At 41.7% G+C, this 26,229-nt stretch overlaps 6 protein-coding genes and 1 pseudogene across 7 annotated transcripts; 2 read left to right on the top strand and 5 right to left on the bottom strand.

The window, feature by feature from the left end:
* The first annotated feature begins 2,610 nt into the window (after nucleotides 1-2,610).
* On the top strand, nucleotides 2,611-3,712 carry LOC141840679 (homeobox-leucine zipper protein HAT22-like). The gene is made up of 3 exons (XM_074728732.1): nucleotides 2,611-3,073; nucleotides 3,155-3,234; nucleotides 3,337-3,712. The coding sequence occupies exons 1-3, from the start codon at nucleotides 2,663-2,665 to the stop codon at nucleotides 3,587-3,589; spliced, it is 744 nt and encodes a 247-aa protein (XP_074584833.1). The 5' UTR covers nucleotides 2,611-2,662; the 3' UTR covers nucleotides 3,590-3,712.
* A 1,824-nt stretch (nucleotides 3,713-5,536) lies between these two features.
* Nucleotides 5,537-8,052, bottom strand: LOC141812935 (endo-1,4-beta-xylanase 1-like). The gene is made up of 4 exons (XM_074700884.1): nucleotides 8,014-8,052; nucleotides 7,562-7,929; nucleotides 7,303-7,480; nucleotides 5,537-7,216 (listed from the first exon to the last, which is right to left on the bottom strand). The coding sequence occupies exons 1-4, from the start codon at nucleotides 8,050-8,052 to the stop codon at nucleotides 5,537-5,539; spliced, it is 2,265 nt and encodes a 754-aa protein (XP_074556985.1).
* Nucleotides 8,053-9,242: 1,190 nt separating this feature from the next.
* On the bottom strand, nucleotides 9,243-12,014 carry LOC141814426 (uncharacterized; annotated as a pseudogene).
* Nucleotides 12,015-12,445: 431 nt separating this feature from the next.
* On the bottom strand, nucleotides 12,446-16,405 carry LOC141812242 (ergosterol biosynthetic protein 28). Its single transcript, XM_074700299.1, has 3 exons — nucleotides 16,231-16,405; nucleotides 14,430-14,636; nucleotides 12,446-12,724 (listed from the first exon to the last, which is right to left on the bottom strand). Exons 1-3 carry the CDS (start codon nucleotides 16,343-16,345, stop codon nucleotides 12,654-12,656), a joined length of 393 nt encoding a protein of 130 aa, XP_074556400.1. The 5' UTR covers nucleotides 16,346-16,405; the 3' UTR covers nucleotides 12,446-12,653.
* A 585-nt stretch (nucleotides 16,406-16,990) lies between these two features.
* Nucleotides 16,991-18,660, top strand: LOC141812455 (cysteine desulfurase, mitochondrial). The gene has a single exon (XM_074700449.1). It carries the CDS (start codon nucleotides 17,045-17,047, stop codon nucleotides 18,413-18,415), a length of 1,371 nt encoding a protein of 456 aa, XP_074556550.1. The 5' UTR covers nucleotides 16,991-17,044; the 3' UTR covers nucleotides 18,416-18,660.
* A 1,495-nt stretch (nucleotides 18,661-20,155) lies between these two features.
* On the bottom strand, nucleotides 20,156-21,320 carry LOC141836502 (photosystem I reaction center subunit III, chloroplastic-like). The gene is made up of 2 exons (XM_074724011.1): nucleotides 20,504-21,320; nucleotides 20,156-20,318 (listed from the first exon to the last, which is right to left on the bottom strand). Exon 1 carries the CDS (start codon nucleotides 21,205-21,207, stop codon nucleotides 20,518-20,520), a length of 690 nt encoding a protein of 229 aa, XP_074580112.1. The 5' UTR covers nucleotides 21,208-21,320; the 3' UTR covers nucleotides 20,156-20,318; nucleotides 20,504-20,517.
* Nucleotides 21,321-21,838: 518 nt separating this feature from the next.
* LOC141831051 (uncharacterized protein At4g15545-like) lies at nucleotides 21,839-26,228 on the bottom strand. Of its 2 annotated transcripts, none has more exons than XM_074718495.1 (10): nucleotides 25,853-26,228; nucleotides 25,678-25,746; nucleotides 24,939-25,022; nucleotides 24,747-24,813; nucleotides 24,566-24,640; nucleotides 24,225-24,485; nucleotides 23,941-23,986; nucleotides 23,783-23,861; nucleotides 23,566-23,695; nucleotides 21,839-22,303 (listed from the first exon to the last, which is right to left on the bottom strand). In XM_074718495.1, exons 1-9 carry the CDS (start codon nucleotides 26,144-26,146, stop codon nucleotides 23,603-23,605), a joined length of 1,068 nt encoding a protein of 355 aa, XP_074574596.1. In that variant the 5' UTR covers nucleotides 26,147-26,228; the 3' UTR covers nucleotides 21,839-22,303; nucleotides 23,566-23,602. The 2 variants fall into 2 exon arrangements, with proteins under 2 accessions (XP_074574596.1, XP_074574601.1); XM_074718500.1 differs by having other exon boundaries at nucleotides 24,969-25,022.
* Nucleotide 26,229: the final 1 nt, after the last annotated feature.

The following is a 26,229-nucleotide window of genomic DNA, read 5'->3' as shown; positions in this document are numbered from 1 at the left end:
AAAAATTTGATTGAATTAAAATATTATAAATAATGACTCCTAATAAAATTAGGACCTTAGGCAAAGACCACTAAGGCCTTCTTAATTTATATTTTTGAATTTATCTGATAAATGAAAAAACGAAAGTCGTCCGTCTCCGTAACTAATTGAGCCCAAAGCCCAACTAGTTGAATTATCAAAGAAAAGCATTTGTGACGCAACTAACAAGCAAACTTTTGCTCAATAGAAAAAATTAATTAGGTAGGATAACAACTTGGTCGGCTACTCGAGGCCAAATGTGACAGAGACACATTTGTTTTTATCTCTAAAGCATAATCAATATCTTGTAATCATCGATATTTTCTAGTGTGGAATTAATTTATAACCATCAATTTATGTATATCTATATATATATATATATATAACTTTTAAAATAATGGAGCTTATCATTAGATGAGTCGATGATGACAAATTGATGGATTAGTGACATAATAAAAACAGTTAACACGAGGCTGCCAGCGAGCATTGGCAAATAACATGCATATGCATTAATGCAGATTAATTTGGAGAGAGCATATTAGTTATTTGAAAATAAATAATTAGTAGATTAGGCACATTAACCATGAGTATGTGCATCATAAGCGTGAAGAAACACATGCTCAAAATGCTTATATATCACGAACACACACACTCAATCAAACGTGAATATCAATTTGTATCATGAATAAAATTAAATGAGATCTTTCCTCTTCTTAATTATTTTACTTTTTAGCTTTTGACTAAGTAAATATATAACGAGTATGATTTACAATACTAATTAGATTTTAATGATATCAATCTCTCCAATCACACTGACAATTACAATTTTGCTAGACAACGAGATGTTACGATTAATGACATCCTAATGTTGTTAATATATTGTAATAATGTTCCCGGTTGACTTTGCCCACTTCCACAAGATCAATGCCCAACTTAATTTATAGAATGAAATCGGAGATTAATTATATAATAATGTGTTTAAGATCTAGTGAAAGATTAAGAGTCAAAAAAGATAAAAGGAAAAGTGGTTTAGTGGAATGGCGGTTACTTTATCATCATCACAACTTTAATTAATTATTTCTTACAAAATTAAATCGCATGTGATTGGGTTTGAAAATGTCTAATGGTAGGTGGCGCGGCGGTTTAAACATTATTTGTTAACAAAGTAATTAGAGTTTTTTTTAATAAAAAATGATAGTAAAATGATTGTAATTGGTTAATGCTATTCTTAAGTTTTTATTTTTTGCCTATATATGGAAAATAATTATCAGATTAGAATGATGATAGAAGTTAAATAAGGTTGTTTTGTATCTTAATCTTTGTACTAAATTTTTTAGGAGAATTAACTTATTGTTACTTCAATAAAAGGTGGAATCTGCCCCAGCGACGACTTCACACGATCGACCTCACGACCATTTATGAGGAGGTAAATCGAAAAACTACAGTTAACCACAACGGAGGAGGACATTATCTCTACTTAACATATCTTCCCAACCCATCACACACTTATTGTTACGAAATTAAATGATGTTGATTTTCCATAGGAAATTTAATTTTATATTGTAGAAATGATATTTTATATGTCATCTGCAATATCTTAGGCATTGGGTATTTATTCATTTCTCTTTTAAATAATTGCAAATTTGACACAAATAAATTGCACATTTCTCACTTATCTTTTTCATGTAGCAATTACAATAGAAAATTTTAAAAAATGGGAAAATAACAAAGAGAACATTACACGCACGTAAACAGTAAACACATTGATTATTAATCGATTCCCTAGAATGGCATACCCATTAATCGAGAACATGAATCAAATTAAAGTGAAAAAGAAGTATTGGAATAAATGTTGTTAATGGCGTACATACTAAACCTTAGCTTTTTCATTATCATCTAATTTAATTGCATCATTATGGTCATAAATAGAGATCCACCAAAACTTAACCTATAATTTTTTTAAAGTCAAATTTACTTTGCGCTTTTTTAAAAATCAAATATCACGCGTGCATATATTACTAATATCCAAGGCATAAAAACAACAACATTTAATAATGTTTTGACGAATTTTTTTGTTAGAATGTTTTGGTGATCTTTTCAGTTTTCATACTATGGACGAACAAGGTCCATTGCGCATTATGTCACAAGTTAAATAGTGGTAGGTCGATTATACATAAGACAAAAATAAAATTTATGGATATTATTTCTTAGGTGAGAAAAGAAGACACTCTTTTTTTCTCTCTCTCTCTCTCTATCTATCTCTTTCTCATCTCAACTTGCGTTTCCTGTTTGCTTTGGCCTGTAAGCTCGTGTGTACCCTAACTGTCTACAGCTGCAGCTGATTAGTCTGTTCTCGTGGCTGTTAATTTAATTAAAAAGGAATTAATTTGATTTAATTAGCCATAATAGCTACAGTTTGGCATGGTTTAGAAGGTTTAATTAATTACGTTTACTTTGTTGATTTTGGAAAAGATCCAATATTTGCAGGGAGTGCATCAGCTTACATCATATTCCTCCAATTAATTACCACCTCCTTCAATTATATATTCCTCATGATCTCTTCTGCTCAATTGGATTCTTGCTTCTCGATTGCACCATCCATCCATCCATCGATCGATCGGGCGCAGGCGCCGGGCCGATTGCCATGGACGATGACCGATCGGCCGACGACGATCGCCTTTCTCTCAAACTCATCACCTCCCATGATCTCTCCGTCGGCAAGGTTCGTCCACGGCCGGCGCTTTTACTGATCCCCGGCGCCGGCGGTAGTTTGAAGTTTGAAAAGTCAGAATCTACGACGACGACGATCACGGAGCCTTCTCTCACCCTCGGGCTCCCCTGCTCCACCGACGCCGGCTATTCGGCGGGTCCTTCTTATTCTTCTCCTCGTGATAGCATGGCGTCCTCCCTCGCTGGCGGACATGCCAAGGGGGAGATCGTCGCCGACGAGGAGGAACTATTAGATGGAGCCGGCGCCAGGAAGAAGCTCCGGCTCAACAAGGAACAGTCTGCGCTTTTGGAGGACAAGTTCAAGGAGCATGCCACCCTCAATCCGGTTCGTTATACAATTTACTAGCTCTCAAGATTCTGATCAAATTAAAGTGGTCGGTCTGTAATTAAATTAAATGTTCCTCAGAAACAAAAGGAAGCCCTGGCGAAGCAATTGAAGCTCCGGCCAAGGCAGGTGGAGGTTTGGTTCCAGAATAGGCGGGCGAGGTCAGAGTTAACTCTCTCTAGCTATCTCTCTCCAGTCTCTCGATTAATTGGCATGCTCGCAAGATTAACCTGGACACCTTATAATTAATTGATGAATTGAAGGACGAAGATGAAGAAAACAGAGGTGGAGCTGGAGTTTCTGAGGAAGTGGTGCGAGGCACTCAAGGAGGATAACCGGAGGCTGCACAGGGAACTGAAGGAACTCAAATCCAAGCAACCCCCGCCGGCGATGTGCCCGACGTGCAAGAAGGTGGACTCCAGCGTTGCCGGCGGAGGACACGTGGCGGCGGTGAAGCCTCAGCCTCAGTACCTTTTCAGTTACCCCTTCTCTCACTCCTCCGCAGCATGCATGTAGTACCAGTACCCTCCTTCTCCTTCTCTTCTCTTCTCTTCTCTTCTCTTCTCTTCTTTTCTTAAAAAAAAAACAATTAATTATCCGCTGCGGGCGAGCATAAATATTGTTTAGTTCAACTTTTAAGTATACACATGCACGATCTCGATCTCCAGTTCATATACACTTACTTGAGAATATATGACGGAGAAATTAAGTTTAAGAATCCCATTCAACTAATTAATTCTCTGTGGCCTCGATCGTGTCTTGTGCATCTTTCATAAAATGCAATGTGTATCGAGTTTACACGGCACCTGCCCGGCTTGATTGGGATAGATTCATAGATCGATCGAGGTGTCCACGGGAATATACGGCCATATATATATATACGTACGCACGACGAATTAATATGCATGGCAAATCCTTACAAGTATATATATATATATACATGATCACGCGGAGGACGTACGTGCGTGCGTGGCATGCAATGCGAAGAGCGCGGCGCCGGCCGTGCCACGACTGTTGCACCAGCAACTCCCTGCACTGCAGTACCTGATCATCCTAAGCAACGTTGTCGAGTGCATTTATTGAATTAGTTGGAGTGCTGTCAGATTCAAATTCAAGTGATCGATTTGTTCTTATCCATCCAAACGGATCCAACGAGTGATCGTACGTGGATCCGATCGTGGAAGGGAAAGGCCAGGACTCAAATAATTAATGAACGGGAATTATTCTTATTTATTAATCGAGTTGAAAATTTTAGCCCAGTTGTCAGTTGAGATCCATAACCGGCCGCAGTCTCATTTGGCGTGTGCAGTTGCAACTCAGTCAAATGGGCACCGCTGCTCGCATGACCCACAAAGCAACGACCTAGCGTTCAACGATGAAAAAACACAAGGGCCCACGACGCACTTACGTGGAGGTCTTGGTAGGCATTCAAGTATAGGCGAAATTTTCCTCTGCCTCTCACTTTAATTTATTTTTTAATAAATTAAGAGGGAGAATTTAATCCAATTTAATTAAAAAGTGCCAAAATTAATATTTAGTTCCTTTCTGACACTGTCTAGGCATGATCATGATGAGAGACAAACAGTCCTAATCTTCCTTTTAGCTTTTAGGTCCTGGCCTAATTATCTTTTGGAATTAACAACGTATAAATTATATTATTCTAGAGTTGGATCATCTTATTATAGTTGTGAACGAAAAAAACAAAAGCATATTGCATTTGCAATCATTAATATAATTAAGTGGACGATGACACCCGAGCTAAATGTGTTCCAAAGAACAAAAGAATGGAAAACAAGCAATTCAAAATAATCCATGAGACAAAGTTTGATTTGATGAGTCACGCTAGTTCAATCTAATCCAATGGTATTGGCGACTATAAAAAAAGGCAGCCTATTCATTTTTGTCTACTTTTGTCGGGAAAATGATTTTATAACACTGATGAATCAAAGTTGAGGTCGATAACGGTAGCTATGGTACAATAATTTCCAATTAAAAGTCAACGAATAGTGGCATGAATAGTTGCGACAATGATTGTTTTCTCTGACAATTTTGTCATTTTTACGGAGAGCTAATGACTTGAACAATCACAAACAGTAGACTAAGCCCCAAGCAACGTTGTGGATGGGAAAACGTAAAGAGTGCCGTGGAGTTTAAAGATCCTCGATGTCCATCTTTTTGCTGAGCAAGTCAAAATCTCGACGTTGGGGTTTGACGTTGAATGCAAGTCACTGTCTTAATAATGTAAGGTGAAGCTTTGGCTCACTCGACTCGAGTTCAATCAGGCCTTTCCAATGGATTTCAATGTGCAAGCCCAAGCCTGATCCAATTTGATGTGGCCCAATATGAATGTTAGCCCGCAAAGCACTACGGGGCCGTCGATTCCGTTCTTTACTTCTTTATTCTTTAGTTGATTTAATAATAGAATTAAATACAAATTTATATTGAATTATTATTATTATTTTTCTATGAGATTATGTTAATCTCCAGAGTGGTGTCGCCCTTGTCGACGGTGAACGCCTGCGAGAGCTTCTTCGCCGCCGGCGTAACAATCTCCAGCGTGTAATCGCCGTGAAATCCGCGAAACCTGAACTCTCCCTGATCATCCACCGTCCCCCGGGCGCGCGACAGCCACTCCTCCTTCAGCATCTGCATCCTCCTCCCGGCCTCGTTCACCTCCCCGTCTGCGTTCACCAGGTGCGCCTTCTCGCGCCACATCAGCATCTCCCAGAACCCCCACAGCATCACGCCTTCCACCGCCGGGTGCGCCATCGCCTCCCGCAGCACGACCTCCAGGTCCTCCGCCCGCACGTACTCGTTCTCTGCCGGCACGTCCAGCTCCGTGAACCACACCGGGAGGCCAAGCGCGGACCCCAGACGGTCCACGGCCGCTTCTATGATTGGTCCGACCGGAGCGCTCACGTGACCCTGCAGCCCGACTCCCCCCACCGGCGCTCCTCCCGCCTGCAAGCCTAGCACCTGCCTGATGTACGTCTCCGGCGACGCCCGCGTGTCCGCCGCCCCTTCCACGTTGTAGTCGTTGACGAACAGAGTCGCCGCCGGGTCCAACTCGCTCGCCGTCTTGAACATGCTCGCGTGGACCTCGTTCCCCAGCCGGTCCAGGTAGAACGACCCGTGGAGCATCTCGTTGTCCACGTCGTAGTGCCGGAACTGGTCCTTGTATCGGGTGAGCAGGCTGTTGAGCCGGTTCTGCACCGCCGCGTTGAGGTCGTCTTTCCCGAGCGACTTCACCCAGCTCTGCACCGCGTTCTCCACCTCCCAGAAGATGCAGTGGCCTCGTACCTCGATTCCGTTCTGCTTGCAGAAGGCGAGGAGGTCGTCGGCGTCGGCGTAGTTGATCACGCCCTGCTGCGGCTCCGTCCAGTACCACTTGAGCTCGTTGCCGAACACCGCCCAGTTGAAGTGCTCCACGAAGAAGGCAACCACGTCTTCGTTCTCCAGGTTCATCCGCTCGATGCACGAGCCCAACGGGAAGCTGTTCTTGGTTTGCTTCACATGAACTAGCGATCCCGCCGGAATGCTATCACCGGACTCCGATGGGGTGATCTTAAGCACCACGTCCCGCTTCCTGACCTTGTTGGTTAAGTTCTTGAGGTGCTTGAATCTTGCTTTGCGATCCACCGGAAACATCTGAAGCCCTGCGACCATGAGATCGACTCCAGGCGAAGCGCCGCCTACTGAAATGAAGGCCCTCGACGCTGGCTTCTCAATTCTAAACGAACCCCCGATCTCGTACCATCTTCCGTCGCTGACCTCCACTTGGCCGCCGCTGATCCACTTCCCGTCCACGACGAGAGAGACGCCGACGTTTTGCGCAATGCTAGTGGTGCTCCAGCCGACGCGAACCCAAGCAGAGACCTGGTACGTGACGTGCAGCTGCAGCTTGTCGGTGATGGTTTGTGCCAGCCCCATCCATGTCGTCGTGCGATTGGTAGCGAGAACGTGCCGGCCATTTAAGGGCGCCTGCGTGCCCAGCGACTCCCTCGCCATGGGAGGAAGCACGCGCGGCGCGCCGCCGGTGCTTACGCTCAGTTTGCAGGAACCCATTGCGAACCACCCGCTCAAGCCGTCGGGCCCGTCGACGAGATTGCTGTTCTCGAGAAGGTTGACGCCGTAAACCACATTCTGTGAGAAAAATTGCATTTTGATGCTTCAAATCAATGATTAATGAATAAAAACCTGACGATTAGTTTTAGAAAAAAGATGCGAACAGAGAAATCTGGAGGCGACGGTGGAGGGCTCTTCTCGGCGTGCTTGACTACTACATTGTTCACAAGGAGATCAACGCCGGCGGGAGGTCCGTCGATATATACGAAAGCTTTGGAAATGGAAACGCTGAGGAGAAACTTGCCTTGCAATTGCACCCAATCCTTGTCCGAAGCTTGCAATCTGAAACCACAAGATCACCATCTTAAAAACTGGGGAACCGTAACGTACACCTCTGTTTAAAGATCTAATGCATGATCTCACTTTGCGATACGGACAAATTGGTCGCGGCCATTGGTTCCTTGAACGTAGATAGAGACGCTCACGTCCGCCACAGTAGCATTGCCCTGAATTCGAACGGCGGCGGCGACGTTGTACGCGAGCTTGCGCTGGACTCTGCCGGTGATCTCCTGCTGAATCCCGTTCCAGTTCTGAGCGCGCTCGGTCGCCGCGGCGAAGTACTTCGTCCCGCTCAACGGCAGCATGTTTCCGGTGGCCGTCGATTCCTGGAGTGCAATCTTGCATCCTCTCGCCGACCAGTTGTTGAGGCCGTCGTCGAAGCTCGGGTTCAGTATAATGTTCTGATCTCCATCATCGGTCAAGCTAATTAGGTTGGATTTCTGTACCAGTAACTGAGTAACACGACCAAATTAAGCAAAGATTTGATGAATATAAATCAATATATCGTTTGAAAAATTGAAGATGAAACGATGCACCTCCGAACCCAATCCACGATTGCTCGACTCAGCAGCCATGCAATCTTGCAAACTATTGATCAACAGGAGCAACTTAGAGGAGGAACTTCGAACGCTCTGCTATAATCAAGTCCTGAAGCCAGATGGAATATATACACTTCACGAGAAGGCGAAAGAATCTAACTGGAATTGCAAGCTAATTAACTTAAACATTCTCTTGCGTTTAAGCATGCATATCTCTGATCGGAGTAGATAATCTGATATGAGATTGTTTTCTCAAAAAAGAAAAAAAAAAATGATCTTATAATTCTTAACCAACAAATGCTTTTGCTTAAAGTGTCAGATTTCTTTGCAGTTGTGTTCTTTATGGCGATTCCATTCTTGCGCGGCAATATTATTTAACGTCGATTTGTTGAAATAGTGCGTTCTATATGATGAAACTTCTAAGGCACAGAGCAGGTCATTGCCCAGAAAGAGCCTTGGAAATCAAGGAAACTGATTTCTGTTACACCGATAGCTCTAGTGCATCACTAAAATTTACTTTTGCTTGCTATGGATTACTTCATTTAATTAGAAGGCTTACAGGGAATTGCTTCTCATCTCAACATCATCAGCGTCATGGATCATGAAAATAGCAACAATCTTCCAATTAAGCTCTCCTTCATCAATCATGGTTCATAGGTTTACTTTGAGAATATCTCACCGATGTCGGCACGCCTTGCACCTTGCTCAACAACCACCACTAGAAAATAAAGATCGTTAGGACATGAGATTTCTGCTTTCCTTAATGTTCCTGCTAGAGTACTATAAGGATCAGCTTTCATCATTTGATGCCAATCTTAAGAACGGCTTAGTATTTTCTGATCTTCCTCACTAGTAGAGTATCAGGTTTCTGTATAGTTGAGGAAATGACGGTAAATTTATAATTCCGGCCTGGATAAACCTAATGTAGATGATACAGTTTAATTAATTTGATCGGAATAAAGAGAATCACTCATAGTTCACCAACAACTAATAATGGTTGTTACACAAGCAACACATGCATTGGTTGTTGAGGCTTTCATTTTAAGCATAACTTTAGATCGCAATCAAGATTCAATTGACATTGTGGAAAAAATACAGTAGAAACACAAGCAAAGATCTTTTTCCTAGCTCTGTTAATTCCAGAGAATACATAAATGGAAGTTTGCAAACAAGAGTCAAGCCCAAACTAAAGAACAGCACAAAGCTGGTCTCATCAACTACCTCACAACATGTTTGTAGACTAAAGTTACGTCAGTGAATGCAGATTAGCAAAGTTAGCTACTAATCGATCCAAACTTGAATGTGACAGACATTGGAAGAGTCTCATCATCTCCTCATGGAGAAGCAATTTGGTTCCTGATCCTACTTGATCTTCTCACTGGAGTAACCACCTCGTCATCTCTACTGCCCTGCGCAACAAAAACAAGAATTGATCAAAATAAACTTATTGGTGCCTGATGGAACCCAAGGCTATCTATACAAAGCAGCTAGCTACCTTCTTTTTAGCAGAGAGCTTCTCGTATGAAGTGAAGCTTCCATAAGACATTGAAGAGGAAGATACTGTAGAATCCCTCCTCAACCTTCTCTTCTCGTGGCTTAAAGTCTCTTCTTCGTTGTTCTTTCTGGTGGTTCTCTGTTGGATAGAGGTGCTTTGCCTCAAGCTGCTGCTAAATTCCAAAGGACCAGATTCTGCTAACAGTGTATCCACTGGGGTATTTTCATAAGGAGATCCTCTAGCATGTCCGTAGCTCTCACTACTGCCGGATGCAGATTTGGAGAGCACCTCCTTTTCTTTTGGTACCTCAAGCTCATTCACTGAAGGCGTGGGCTTCTTCTGCTTCATAATAATAAACATAATAGATGCAACAAGCAGAAGAATGGCCAAGAATAACCCTATTGCCAATTTACCATCATTTGCATAGGCTGAAAGTCCATGCAACTCATGAATACTAGGGATCCCTTCATCATCCGTTGCCGAAGGAGTCTCCTCAGCACTAGAACACTGTGTTTGTGAAGCCGAGAATACGCTCGCACTATCATCTTGACTTTCCACTGCTTCATGTTCAATCGAAAAAACATGAGGATTTTCCTGTCCATTTCCGAGCTGTTTCACCTCAACAACATGCTCATATTCATTTTCATCAACTCCACGCACTTCCATTTTGTTCGTATCATCCTGTACAGTCTTCTTCAAACTCTCAAACTCAGAAAGACTAGATTTTTCCATATCTTGGTGAAGCTCAGGCCCAGTTTCTGCCTCCAAATTTACGTCATTTTCTTCCGAATCTTTGGCTAAATATATTCCACCACTCTCATGGCCAGCCAATGTTTCATCCTGTGACCCACCTAATGAAACGTCTAATTCAAGTATTTCCACATCTCCATCAAAAGGTGTGTCCACTTCATTGCTCACAGCCTCATCTTCTAATGGTACATCCACTTTCAGATATGTTTGCTCCATATCACTACTCTCGGCTCCATAGTCTAATGGAACGTTGAAAGGCTGCTCCTTTCCAGTCTCCTCGCTAATCTGCTCGTTGCTCAGCACTGTTCCACTATGGCTTATGTCTAATCTCTGCTCTAAAATTGAGGATGTAAAATTAGCTAGGAAAATGGGACCAAATTCTTGCCTGGACATGGTAATCACACTGGTACGATAAGCAACGGCTTCAAATGACCAAAGACCCAATCTCCTACCCACTTCCGTAAGATTAACAGCAGATATATATTCACTCATTTGCAAATGATCGATGACTTGTTTACTTGTTGGGAGTTTCAATACTGAAGGTGACAGAACAGGATATCCTCCAAAGTAGGCAAGCAATGACAGAGACAAGGAGACAGGAAGCAAAGGTATATTTCAAAAAGGATCGACCTACACCACTCGATTTGGTTTTGGATTCAGATTCAGCAGCACGGATTGCAGCAATATCTTCTTCATCAGAGGCGGCGGACTCGTCCTCGCATTCCTGCTGAAGATTAGAGGATATTTCTTCCTCATTTTGCTCCTCTGAGTTATCGCAGCTCTCAGATGAAAAGCTATCCTCTAGACGCTTGCCGTCACCCACCCCAGTTAATTCACTCTCATCAAGCCAGTATCGCTCGATGCGTGGATTCGGCCTGTAGTGAAGGAATTGCGGCCTTGGAGAGAGGTAATTGGTGTGAGGATCATAAGGAGGAAGAATTGGATCAGCATCCAAAGAAGCAATAGCAGCTGTTGTCGTGGACGTGGACCGAGAGAGTGAGCAGGGGGAGGATAGCGCACCAGAGACTAGATGAGTCTTGACCACCAGGTCCACATTCCCTTGGTCGCTGCACATTTCTAATGAATCACCAGCCTCCCACAAATTTTGATTTAACCGAGTTCCGACACCAACTTCCCTTTCAGCAGGAGCCTCCTCCAGTATGGCCGGAGATTCATCAGGAAGCGATGAGAGAGAAGATCGGACGGAGGATGCGGCAGCTGCTTCATTCTTCTCAGCAAGAATTTTCCGCCTCGGAGACGCTGTGACGGCCTTGGAAGCGGCGGAGATAGTGGGAGACATGAAGTTCTTTCCCCCGGATTTGGAGGAAGAAGAAGACACCGCCCTGGAGGCCATCGGCCTGGAGGCTCTGTTGAAGTCCCTCTCGTTCTCCTTGTGATCGATAGCAGACGCACGCGGAGTCGGGGAAGGCGATCGGCAACAGTGATTCCTCAGGTGGGGGGACTCTGCGATCGATGATCGACAAACACAGCAAAGATTAAAACTTTTTCCCCAAAGATGTAGTAAGATTAATAGGGGTGAATCAAGAGGTGGGTTACGGGATCTTACCGGTGAAGGATGATGGGATGGAGGAGCAGCTCTTCCTGGAGACGGCCATGTCGGGTGTTCTTGGCCTTGACGGATCGGGAGAAGGCGATCTCGCACATGTTGCAGCCATTAGAACGGAGATTAGAGAACGCAAGTTCTTGTTTCCTTTTCCTTCTCTGTAGCTACGTAATAAGGAGATCAGGGAAGGTGCTGAGATAAAGAAGGCATCAAATGACACAAAATCAAGTGATACCGTAACGGCTATATTTCATTTCCTCTTTAATTCAAAATATACGTTGTGCGGCGTTGGGTCAGTTGGAAACACCGGGACCGATTTGCTGCAGCAACTAGCGAGGCGGGTAAACTGTGGGTAAACAAATATTGTTACCAAATAGCTTCACATCGAATCATACGTGACCGTTGAGATTTCGATTCGCAACTTTTTAAAACTTTAAATCGAGGACCCGCATTCGACCGTTGGTGAATCCGACCGTTTCCCCCGCTCTGATCTTGAGATGATATACCTGTCATAACTAATATTATATGGAAGTAAATCCATAAATTATAACTATGAAAATCATCTACTAGAATTCTTCAATCAATATAATTCCATTAGATCAGTATTTCTAGATAAATGATTTCATAATCAAGTCTGCAGTTTCATTACTAAGCAATTTGAAGAACGACAAGGTTTTAAGCATGAATGCTTAAGTTGTCAGGTGATTGTCACATATTAGCTCAATGATAACAAGGAAAATAGATGTTTAGGCCGGAGATGCCAAAACACTCCAGCAAAGATTGATAAGGGGAACGATAACTTGATGCCGACAACACCTAATATTGACATCAATCACTCTTTTTGGTGTCCTTTGGTTGATGTGCATTCCATTGTAGCCACATCCACACAATTGATGTCCCTGGAGAGACAAAAATAAAAGGAAAACCATGTAACCCAACATAATCAGACATGTGAATGTTGAATCCTTATTCATATGGTGCTTGATGATACATAAAACTTTAAAATCAAACTATGTAATGTGTAAATCTTTGGAGCTTGATGAATATATTTGGCATCAGAAACTAAAATTTTGAACTCCTAAAGTAATCTGGAGACTCAAGTTCATTCACAACCACAAAGTTATTGTAAGACCACAAATTGATGGGATAATGGGAAAGTTGAGAGTCATAAACTCATGGACTGTGTCATTATCATTTTCTAATCGAGCAAGCAACGTCCATGCAAACCAAGTAGTTATTCCGAACATTAGCATTTTAACCTTTTTCTTACAATCAAGTTTTTCAGCAATTTCCACATTTCTTATCTGCATATAGACATAATAATTGAAATGCAATGTATTTTAGTTTCTTCAAACTGACTAATAATAACAAGAAAACTCTTTCTATAATTTTTATAGGCATAGGAAGCATCTCCACAAATAGTAGAAGCCATGATGGTGGCCGTTGGATTAATATATACTTTCAAATTATGCAAATGTATCAAAATTCATGTATCAGCATTTCAAAAAGTACTTTCAAGGTGTTAACAAGTATACTGATACATCCAGATTCGAAGTCCATTTCATGCTTCACAAAAGACAGGATTTTGATCCCTTATTAGAGCAATGGTTAAGGAATTATAGAATAGTTTTTTAATGATTTAACCATTATGTGCCGACAAAGGGTGTCAGTCGCTCCAACAAGGAGCAGGAGCAGGAGGAGGAGAAGAAGAAGAAGAAGAAGAAGAAGGGGAAATAAGAGGAGGAACCTTACCTGAAGTATGCATCGCTAAAGCTGGAGAGGGTTATGCGGCATGCAGGACCAGGGTAGAAACTTTTGGGGGCTTGAGTGACTATGGAGTGTCACTACCTAGGGGGAGTATGGAACATTGTTGGCTCAAACGAGGAAAGCATGCGACAGCAAATAGGAAAATTCGGTCCTCTTGAATGATACTTGTGGCTTGTTCATGATGAAGGATGAGCTCGAGATGAAGGATGAGATTGCAGCTCATTTGCAGACAAAGGATGAGCTCAATGAAGTCGATAGGATTTGGGGCTCCTCACATGGTAGTTGATGGGCAGAACAAAAATGCCACTCATGCCAAACGACATGAAACAAAATTTGAAAGCTTGCAAAGAATAATGCTGTTTTTGGTTTGTCTACTCTATCTACATATGCCTAATCTTATATAACTTCACTTGTAATTTTTATTAAAATTGCAACCTACATCTATGATCTATTCAAGTAGCTCCAAAGAATTATTCAACTGACACTTGATGCTGTAGTTTCCTTGTCAGCCCAATTAACAAGGTATCACAATTAAAGCAAACTAAAAAACTATCTGTTAAAACTCAAAAGCATCCTTATCCAAAAATTTGAGATATGTGCGTAAGGGGTAAATATTTCCTTCATAGAAAATTTTGTACACCAACTAAATAATAAATAATACCACTTTATCCAAATTAAGATAATCTAAAACAGATTATAAACATGAAACTTTCAGGGGAACCAATGCACCATATGCCAAAATAGGAAATCATGTAATATATAAATAACTACATTGGATAAGTGCAACGCAGCAAACAATATTGGTGAAATAAAAGTAAAGAAATTAGGAAGATCTACCAGCAAAGATCCCAACGGTCGTCAGATTTGATGCAGCCATTGTGTGGTAAAATAAGTATTCAGTAAGAAAATGCCCAAAGGCATATATAAAAGATAGGAAGGTAGCAGCATAAAGAGGCCTGTTCTCAAGATTGAATGCACAGAGAAAGCAGAGTGTGCAAGTCAGAAGTGTCCAAACCCCAAATGTCCGTCCATGAACATCAGTCACTAGATGTAAAACCAACATTGTAATTAGAAACAATCAGTATTATAAGTATTATTGCAAATAACAATTGCTGTAATATAATGGGATTTTAGTTCCTTCCACAAACTATTTTCAACAAATACATTTGAAACATGAAAAAAAATATTTCCAAAGTCAATAGAGATAACTAAAAACCCAATGGATAAAAAAAGGTTCATAATTAGTCAAATTACACTTCACTCTATAGGTGCTAATGCTTTATTTACTCAAATTCCACCATGTCAAAATGATCAAGTATAACAAATAATTGTGACTAAAAATACAGACACAGCAAGTTTTGAGTTTTTCATTAAATAAGATTTATCCTATACTGAGAAAATAAATGTGAACAGATAACCATACAAATTAACCAAGGAATTAGTCTTAATCTATAAGACAACAACAATGACCAAGCCTTTATCCCACTAAGTGGGATCTTTATATATATATATATATAAAATTCATTCTTCTTTCTTGTCATTAACTGTATCCAAACTAACTATTTGGGATCTGCTACATCAATCTTGCCTCTCAATATTCAAGTCTATACAACTAGTAATAATATTCAAATTGATCTATATCATTTATTTTAAAATTCCATTGATTGATGTTTTCTGAAATCTCCATCTATCTCTTATGCCCTACATTCTAAACTTATTTTAAAATTGCCATGTACTACTCAAATTTACTTTAGTTCACAAAACTACTTGGATAAAGTAGACAAGACAATCGTGTTTATGTTGGAAATGTAGCAGTCCAGGCCAGTAAGTGATGGACACAACCAACCTCCACTTGTTCCATTGAGAGAATATTTTGCAGGAGTAACTACTCACATTGCCATGCATCCAAAGTTTGTTATCCTACCATTTGTATGAGTCTGTCAATAATTGATACTCTTACTGGAAAATATACTGGCGACGAGATAAGGCAAGCTACAAATGGTTAGGTCCATGAAGGACCAACTCACATCTAGCGAGACAGAATGTCCATCCCCTAGCTATGACCACTAAACAAGAGGATCTTCCATCACACTGAGCAACAAACTTTGCCTACCACAAACATTTCAATTTTGCATAAGAAAAAGAATAAACAGCTTGCTATGGGTCCAAGATCACTGCTTATCACTCCATCAGATTGAACTCAAACTCCCAACAATAGCATCCATACTGACAGATCAAACTAGACCTGCTGCGGCAAGACTCGATAATTGCAAATTACAACCCAAGACTACTTTGCGATTTTACAAATGTCATAATCTAAATCAAGACTAATGAAACTTTGATCAAAATCAGGAACGGCAAAAGAATCGTTTTCAACTTCACAGACCTCTGAATCACCTATAGGAAAACAAAAAACGTGCTCATAGTGAGTTCTTTAGCCTCAAAACATCACTTTCGGCCCCAAGAAGATCCATAACTTTGATTTCTCTACATACCGCGAGCAATGGTGTCCATTTACTCTAGCACATCTCCAATTGCAATAATCGACGGACAGAAAAAGAAACCCATTGGCAGCAAAGCATCTGAAATTGATCTAACAGACGTAGGCGGAAACTATAGAAGAGAGAAGAGGAAATACTTTGGGTCTTCGAGAACACCGCCATGCGCAGCGCCCAGATGTCGAAGAAACCAAACCAAACTGAGGCGAGGCGTAGCGATCCCACCAGCATCAGCCACCACCCAAGCGCCTCCATCTCTCCTGAGCCTCAACTGAACCCTCGATCCGAGCAAAGAGACGAACAGTGGAAGGAGCAGCAGACCCGCTGTTCTGTGAACTTGCCATGTTAATGCGCTATAAACTATAGGCATCACTCATCAGACAACAGATTGGGCCTCAATGGAAAACTTAGCCCAAGGCCCATAAACCATTCAAATAAGAAGAGTTTTTATTTTTTTAAAAAAATTATCATATGAATCGACATCGATCACTTTCGAATTTTTATAAGATTCTGCACTACGATTTAGATCAGAAAAGTGAAAAGGAAACAATTTTTGGCATACCTATGGTTTTGTGAAGGATTGGTAGACAATTTAAAGAATGCACGAAAAGTAATATATTTATCAATTTATTTTTTTTCAAAATAAAAAATATTTCAGATTAATCCACAGTGAAGCCCAAGCCAGGCTTACTTTTCTAATTGAACGTTCTGAACCAACAAAACTACTCGACCGATGATTCGACAAGAGCTTTATGGTTCATGTGGAGCCGGACGGGTCAATTATGGGTGTAGTGCGGAACATTCGCAACGCTAATCCGCTATTGCCTCTCTCATCGTGCCGTTATAATCCCCATTATCGCCGCGCCCCAACCGTCTCACCGCCATTCGTCGCCCATTTTATTTTAGTGTTATCTTCTCCGCTGAAATTGGAATCGAGAAACCCTAAAGGCAAGCATGGCCTCCTCCGTCTCTCGTCTCATCCGGCGTGCCCTCGCCAACGCCCCCAGCCGCCGCCTCTCCACTGCAACCGCCGTCGCAGCTTCGGAGACACCTTTGTCCTCTTTGCCGAAAGAGGACGAGGCCGGGACCATATCGATGAAGGGCGTCAAGATATCCGCCCGCCCCCTCTACCTCGACATGCAGGCCACAACCCCTGTTGACCCTCGCGTCCTCGATGCTATACTCCCCTTTTACCTGGCCCGATTCGGCAACCCTCACTCCCGCACCCATCTCTACGGCTGGGAATCCGAGTCTGCCGTCGAGGCATCTCGCGCCCGAGTGGCCGCCCTTGTCGGCGCTGATCCGAAGGAGATATTTTTCACCTCCGGCGCCACCGAGTCCAACAACATCTCCGTCAAGGGGTTCATGCGTTTCCACCGCACCCGCAAGCGCCATGTAATCACTACCCAGACCGAGCACAAGTGCGTCCTTGATTCGTGTCGCTACCTCCAGCAGGATGGTTTCGAGGTCACCTATCTCCCTGTCCGCCCCGACGGCCTCGTTGATCTCGGTCTCCTTGCGGATTCTATCCGCCCCGACACTGGTCTCGTCTCCGTCATGGCCGTCAATAACGAGATTGGCGTCGTGCAGCCTCTGGAGGAGATTGGCCACATCTGCCGTGAGAAAGGCGCTGTCTTCCACACCGATGCTGCGCAGGCCCTCGGGAAGATTCCCATCGATGTGGAGAAGATGGGGATTGGGCTCATGTCACTAAGCGGGCACAAGATCTACGGTCCCAAAGGCGTTGGTGCTCTCTATGTCCGCCGCCGACCCCGTGTACGGATTGAACCCCAAATGAGTGGGGGCGGACAGGAGAGAGGTATACGTAGCGGCACAGTCCCAACCCCCCTTGTCGTTGGAATGGGCGCTGCTTGCGAGATTGCAATGAAGGAGATGGAGTACGATAGTAAGAGGATATCTGCCCTCCAAGAAAGACTTTTGAATGGAATCAGGGCGAGGCTGGATGGCGTGGTTGTGAATGGGAGCTTGGAACATCGATATCCAGGGAATTTGAACCTCTCGTTTGCCTATGTAGAAGGGGAGAGCTTGCTGATGGGGCTGAAGGAGGTAGCAGTGTCCAGTGGGAGTGCTTGCACGAGTGCCAGTCTTGAACCCTCCTACGTACTGAGGGCCCTTGGTGTGGACGAGGACATGGCTCACACATCTATCAGATTTGGTATCGGCAGGTTCACAACAGAAGCCGAGATTGACAAAGCAATAGAGATGACAGTGAAGCAGGTCGAGAAGTTGAGAGAGATGAGCCCTTTGTATGAGATGGTCAAGGAGGGCATCGACATAAAGAGCATTCAGTGGGCACAACACTAATTGTATGGAAATATGTTCTTGTTCACATATAAGTAGCAATGGTGAAAGTAGGGAAGATAAAGTGGAACTTTACAAATTCTGAGGAACCGATGTTTAAGCTGTCCTTGTTCTCTGCTGGAATTCAGGTTCCACAGTTTTCCTTTGTTTCTTGACTTTGGATGCTGATATATGTCAAAGTCTTTTACGTGATGATTTCATAGAACACATGGAGATTTCTTGTTTTGTATGAACTAAATATTTGCCTATGGTTTGTGAAAAGTTCTTATGTGGTAGAAGAGAGATGAATTAAAAGATCCATGGCATGTTGACACTGATCTATGTTGGTGTGGCAAGGTATTTGACCCAAAATTTACTTGTTGGACATGCTGCCTATCCTATGCCCTTGTTTTTCTTTATTTTGTTCCGAGTGAAGCTAGGCTTTCTAGGAGAAATAGCACATCGTTTCTTGGTATATTCTCTGGATTGCATAGATATTGTGCATATCTTGTTCTTCTGGACTTTGCTTTTCATCTAACTTCTGTGAATATTTTAGATAGCAGTGTTTTTTAAAGGATTCTTCATATGTTTAAAATTTTAGGGCCCTTGTAAATTTTACCATCTCAAAATTGATAGTTTCACTTGAGATAAAAGTTAGTCATTGTTTTTTATATGTTGGCTCTGTGGTCTAGTTGCTCCATAGGTCCCTTCTGCAACATACCATGCCATCATGGAAAGAGCAGCACAAAATATTGGCAATTTACCTGTAATTGATGCTTCATTGCTGGTAAGCTGATACAGTGGCTTGAAGTAACTTCATATTTACTCGATGACTCTTTGAGATTCTTATGTATACATATATTTGTGGCCATTCTTTGGAATCAAAGTATCCTAGAGCTTATTTTCTCATGTACTGAATGGTTGGTTGCCAGTTGTGTGAAAATAGTTAGACATTCAAACTTGATGCTTCCTTTAAGTGTCAAAATACTTTGTGCCGTGAGGGATGAGCACATTGTGTAGGAATGCAATACTTCAGTATGTTTTGTTTGAATGGTTGAATATTAAGGTGCGAGACAAATGTAGATCAGGTGCCATTGGATAGTCGATGGATGGTACAATCATCGAGGGGGAGTGTCAAAGTTAATATATGACTACCTTTCTAAAGGAAAAGCTTTAATATCAATAGACCGTCTCGATTGATTTTCCCCTTTTTTTCATAATACTTGTTTGCCTAATGTTTTTGAACAATTAGTCAAATCTTGCTTTTTTCTGGTATCCTTTATTTAAGTTCTGGGATGTAACATTCACAATGTTTAGGTTCATACAATTGATTTTTCATGTTGTTGTAATTTGATTTGATTGTAAAAATTATTCCATCTGATAAATTATGTATTTAAAAAAAAAATACTCATCCAATTTAGCAAAATAGATCTTTAATCCAAAAGAAAAGTATTATATATGGATTTCCTCTCTCAACTTTTAATAAAAAAGCATACAAAATTTATTAACTGCAATTTTTTTTAAAAAAAAAAACGCCTTTGCTAATTAAGTGACATCCTTCAAATTATAATTTATCCCCCAATGATATGATGAACATTAGATGTTGTTTCTTTCGAACTCAGTTAATGCACTCAAACACGAACTTCTACCTATGTTCCTCTGTCAGATCGTTCCTCAGAAGTTTCCATTCAATAAGGTTTCAAAGTTATTTCCCAAAATTAAAACTAGAAACAAAGTAATATATGAATTCTGAGGAACTCTGGCTGGAGAAAGTCTCACAGTCGAATTAATTGGTTTTCTAAAACATGAAAGTACAAGCATGATAACAGATACAGAGCGATAAAAGTCTTAAATACAAAGCACTGGACACAATTTTCTTCCGATTATGAACCGAGTTTGAGCAACTCGCCTTTCGTTGCGCATCTATCTGCATAATGCAAGCATCAATGAAACAATTAATCGCATTAGAATCCCATTCTATCAAATCTATAATTAGTAGAAGAACAGGGTGTTTTCATCATCCGGGAAGAACGATGGAAGTAAGCAATGTTTGCAGGGGAAAATAAGCATATTTGGAATTGGAGATGAGCTGGGTAAGGATATCCATCTCACCTTCGTCAAGAACATTACACGTCCTTGGCGATGAGATCGCCGTTGACGAGCTCCCTGTAGGCGGCAACGGGCCAGATGAAGCCACGCCAGAGCAGCCTGGAGGCGAGCGGCACGTCGATGATGATCTCCTTCATGGTGGGCTTCTTTTCGTCCCTGATGGCGATGAGGTAGCTCCGGCCGACCCAGCCGATCCAGCCGGCGATGTAGAGGAAGAGGAAGCCGGGGGTGATGAACTCACCCCAGTGCCGCTGGTCGCCGCTGACGATGAGGTGCGGCAGGCCGTCGGAGCCGCAGAGGAGGCCGAACTTGCCGTAGTTGTCGAACCGCCGTTTGGTCTTCTCGATGGTGGCTTTGATGGCGAGCGCCGGGGCCGAGTCGGGCGCGTACTTCTTCAGCGAAGCCTCCAGCTTCTTGATCGACTGCTTCTCGCGCTTCGCGAAGGCCTTGGATTCCTTGCAGGGGGTGAGGCCGGCGATGTCGGCGACGGCGGGGGGAGGGGCGGCGGCGGAGGAGAGGAGGATGGAGGAGAGGGCGACGGCGGCGGAGAAGGCCTTGAGGGAGGAGGCGACGGAGTCTTCTCCTCCGTGTGGCTGTTGGGGAAGAGAAGAGCAAGTGACAGAGGAGAAGCGAGGCTTAAAGGCAATAGCTTTGGGCTTCAGGGAGAGGGATTTCGAGAGGGTGGGGATGGACGACAGGGAAGCCATTGATTGCACTTGCTTCCTCTCTACTTCCTCTCTTTGCTCTACGTCCTCTGTTTTTTTGGCACGCACACTTTGCTCGCTCTCTCTCTCTCTCTCTCTCTTGTTCTTGTTGAGGGAGGTGAAGATGAGAGGGAAAAGGATGTGTGTGGGAAGGCAAAGGATAAGATGGGGAAGGGAAATGATGAGTTGGAGGTTGGGGATTGGGGAATAGACTGGCGCTAAGATTTTTGCTATAAAAGTGTGGTTGCCGTAAGCCTATTTTGGATATTTGTTAAATTAATATGTACGAAAATTTGGGATGCCAATATGATATTAAAAAAATAAAGATGTTATGGCGAATGGAACTCAAGTGGTAAAAAATCTTTTCTTGTTTGAAACAAAGAAAGAAGATGAACAAATTTAACTCCATTACACTCAAATTGAATCGAGATCCTCATAAACACATAACTTACAACATTTCTCCTGATAATAATCTTTTTGTTTTCTTTTCATCATTTCCTATCATAATTTTTATGAAGATACAAACTTAGATATAGGACTCGATCCTTACGACAGCCCATCTTTTGTCTTTTTGACATCAATCCGTTCTGAATGGTCTTCAACATATATAAACCATGTCTCATCTACGAAAGCATTCATGAAAAAGATAAAATGTCATTAAACAAGAAATCAAATGTTGACAGAACTATCAGTAATCGTCGCTGAAGCAATAGTGCACTCACAAGGCCGATTCACAAATTTCAATCCTAGCATACGCGTAGGGTTTGCTCTAAGCACATCGCATCAGGCAAACAATAGGACCGTCTATTACAGTCCTACAATTTATTGTTGTAATTTCCAAACTGTACCAAGCTGTTCTTGCCAAGTAGCTCATAATTAGACCAACTCCAAATGATCGCCAAAGGATCTTGAATAACCATCCAACATGCCTAATTTTCACATAGAGCCGAACCTTTGTTTGATTTCTTGGAGCAGATCTGCCAGTCTCGAAAGGCAGAAGCTAATGTAATGTAGTCTCTTAGTTCAGTCAGCTCTCTTCTTTCACAATAGTATCTTCAAATATTTAGAACAATAAGCAATTCCTCTTTTCTCATTAAATCTGCAAATATTCAGTCGAATATGTTAGCATGATACAAGTTAGTAATTGACTCAATAAAACTCATATCTATTTTTGGTAATTTTTGAAGGCTAAAGGATTATCCAAATAGCAAGGTGATGGCAACTTATTTTTTGAAACTCAAATGCGCCCAACAAAATATGTTGAAGCGTCAACACCTTCAAACCTAAGTCTACGTTGATCTATTCTAGGATACACAAGTAATCATGTAAGAATCATGTAAGAAGGGCAAAATGCTGTATACATTTTCTAATAAAAGAAAAGAAAGAAAAAAATGCCTACAAATGGTTATTGTCCCTTTGGCTGAGGTACCCCTCTAAAAGGCAGAACCTATCAAGCCAAGCTAAAACTCAAAGTGGGAACCCCACATTCAAATTGCTAAGAACAATATGAAGGATTCTTCTTCACTTGTGCTTTGAGATTGGTTCCAAAAGTTCAAAGAGTTGTTGAGAAATGCAAGCTTGACGATTTTAAGAGATAGGCATTGTATTCTGAGGGCAGAGGTTTGAGAAACTGGGCTACATCAAAAACAGCTTAAGATAATTTTCAAGAAATGTCTTCCTTGCCTAACTTAATTCTTAAAATTCCAATTCTATCTCCTTATATTCTAACAGCAAATGTCATAAAGGCATCTAAACTGTTTGGCTGTTTGGACCTCACTCCAAAATACCAACTGAGCTAGCTCATGCGGGCAAGTGATCCTTGAGGTTAGGAATTCAGATTTTTCTTGTGAAATTGATGCATTTGAGATTGGTTTGCCAAGTTAACAATCCATGGAGGATTGAATAGATTAGTTCAGATAATGATAGGATTGCAAAATTGTGCGAAAATATTCTGCTAAAGTACAAAAAGCAGGAGCTCAACAAACATAAGTTCAAAAGGTGGAGTTCAATGAGCAAAAGTACAAGAAGGTTTTACACAAAAGCAAGACGTCCAAAAACTATTATGGCCACCCCATCGTGGGCATCATCAACAGGAAGAAGCAGGAGGCCCATTGGAATTTCACTTATAATTGTGGTTTAAGGTTTTGGTATGGTGGATGTAAGGTGACTGTAAACAAATGTGCACTGCATAAAGCTATTAAAACAGGGAGGTGTATGAAGACATCAAGACATTATTACAAGCAATTGGAGAAAGCAGCACCATAAATGCAGATGGAATAATTATCATCATGTATGATGGTAGTTGTACCACCATCAATGCACAAGGAGTAATCAGTGAACATTAGATGAAGGGAAAAGAACCTGAAAAGAGATGAGAAATTAAGTTTCAATCAAATCTCTAGGCTTGATTTCTACTGAGAAGGCCTTGAAAAGACAAGAAAAGATCCCTATCTTTGGTTCCAAATATCTCTTCCGCCTTTCTGAGAGTTTCCTGCATAAAAGTAGACAGATAAGGAACAGATCCAAAGGTGTAGATGTATGAAGTAACAATATTAACAACAATTCTGCTGTAGCTAACCTCACGTGATTGTCTATGAGCATTAAGCTCTTTGATGTTAGCTAAAAAAGCTCCAAATTGTTCATAAGAGAGACGGCTCCTGAAATGACAACATTAAATGGCAGATAAAAAGAACTGCATCAATAGTTGTGAATATCACAGCAAGGACTACCACTTACCTAGCTTGCCGGAAGAATTCTTTTCCATCGACTCGAGGAGCACGGCCTAAAAATCAAATAGCACATATTTACAATCCATCAATAAGCTTCAAAGTTGCAAGAAAAGAGAAAAATCTTCGATGGAAGGAAAAAGTATGCCTCAAAAAGACACATCCCAAATTAATCTACATGCTACTGAGAACTTCACATAAATCTGCTAACTAAAAATTTCACATATCTATGTTTGCAACTATACAGCATTAGTGAGTATAAAACCTGTAATAAGAAAACCAACAAGTACAGACCTGGAATAGACCGTCCATGAGGTGGAGAGCTAGCAGCTGATGACTGCTTGCTTGATGGATACCATGGTGACATGGCAGTTAAATTTTCAAAGTGAGTATTTATCGGAGAAGCAGTACCAGATGCATATTTTGGCAATGTAACAACTGCAGATTTTCTAGGAGAACCACCAGTGGATGTTACTTTTGGTGTAGTTGTTGGGGGGGTGAGCCGAGGATGAATAGGTGGAGTCTTGGAGGTTTTTTGTTCAAATGGCTTAGTTGCTGTTCCAAAAATTAGGGGAATAGTTATCATCAACGAAAGGATTTTTTTAATAGAAAAACAGCCAAATATCACTTTTTACCATTTAGCATCACACCCCCAATGTCCATAGATCCACTGACAGGAAATGACACAGAACCACTGATGGAAACTTCATCTTCAACAGCATAGGAATGAAATTTTTGAAACACCATCAATAAGACAAGGATAAGCCTAGTTCAAAATAAATGCTAAGAAAACTAACATAAAGCCGAAGTTAATACCTTTGTATGAGGATGCATGTGCAACTGAAGAATTGTAAGTCTTTATGTCCACAGTATCCTGTTGCTTCTACAATAGAATGGATTGCAGGTAAATCATTTTGGAAAATGAAGGCCTTCACGATACAACTATAGCTCGATGTTTGTGAACATGGCCATCTTGGAATTAGATTATAAAACTCACTACTGCCATACCATGCTAACATTTGCAGTGTGCTCACTTACAGGCAAATTATCATCATTCAGTGACAACAAGAGTTGCTTCTTGAATGTCTCCAACTGCACAAAAAAGTATAATAATTAGAAAGTCTTATGTAGGACATAACTAAGCAACTGACAAAATGTATTTTAAGTAGAAAAAAAATGCAAAATTTCATCAGAAATGAAGGTCATGCATTTAAAAATGTCAGACAGGAAATGCTATAAGTATGCAATAAAATCGACAACTCTCATCGAATTTCAAGGAATATCCGACATTTGGATTTTACAGGTTTCTTTTTGGAACGATAAGATATGTGCTGCAGCTGAAAATCCCAAACATCCAACACTTTGCACAAAAACTCATAGACACATCGGAAGCTCATAGTAAAAATTGAACTCTAATGGTCCATAATCAAGTTCTCTCAAGAAACACTTTCATTATGTAAAAAAAAAAAATCCACTTCATTCAAATTAACCATGTTCTTTTCAAACCTGAATAATTCCAATTAGAAAATACAAAACTGGAAAGTTAAATGATCGTGGGCTTCAATAGAACCAACAATAGCCTTAATTCTCATTGCTAAGCCATCACAGAGGTAATCCGGAATCGCTCAGACGTTCCCATGCAAATAAACACAAGTACATTGCGTCGGAGCCTTTTGCAACATTAGAAGCGACTTTTTTCACATATAACCCTAATAAAACAAAACATAAGGGAGAAAAGGTATCAAACCTTTGCTAAATCACGAGCCAATTTCTTTGATGTCTGCGCCAATGAATCCCGCTCGTTAGCCAGTTTAATCTTCATCCGGAAAGGGAGAGAAAACATCGAATTTCGTTCAAGTGGGGTAAAAGAACTAAAAACCTAGTTTCGGTTAACCGGAAACTGGCAAGGATTAATAACTCACGTTCTCCTCCAGGGCGACCTTAAGGCGGGCATCCGTCTCCTGAAACATGCGATCGAGCTGCGAGATCCTTTCCTGGAGGTTGGCGATGGTCTGATCCTTTTCCGCGACGGTTTGCCTTAGGCGCACAGCCTCGAGATCCAGCTTGGAGACCCGCGACGCAATCGCCATGGAGGTTATCTTCCTCGCGAGGTCAAGCTGCTGGTAAGGATCCGAAGGTATCACCGCCAGGATCTCGTCCGGGAGGTGAAACTCCGACCCTGCGCCGCCGCCGCCGCCGCTTTGGCCGTGCGTCATCGTCGTAGTACCAATTCTCCGAAGACTCTAACGGCTCTGGATCAACGAACGCCGGCGAAGAAAAGTAGAAACCCTAGCGACTC

This window comes from Curcuma longa, chromosome 1 (assembly GCF_044706935.1).
Source record: "Curcuma longa cultivar G26 ecotype Majalengka, Jawa Barat chromosome 1, ITB_CL_G26_1.1, whole genome shotgun sequence".
NCBI classification, from domain to species: Eukaryota; Viridiplantae; Streptophyta; class Magnoliopsida; order Zingiberales; family Zingiberaceae; genus Curcuma; species Curcuma longa.
Note: the sequence above shows the minus strand (reverse complement) of the source record. Positions and strands in the feature narration are given on the sequence as shown.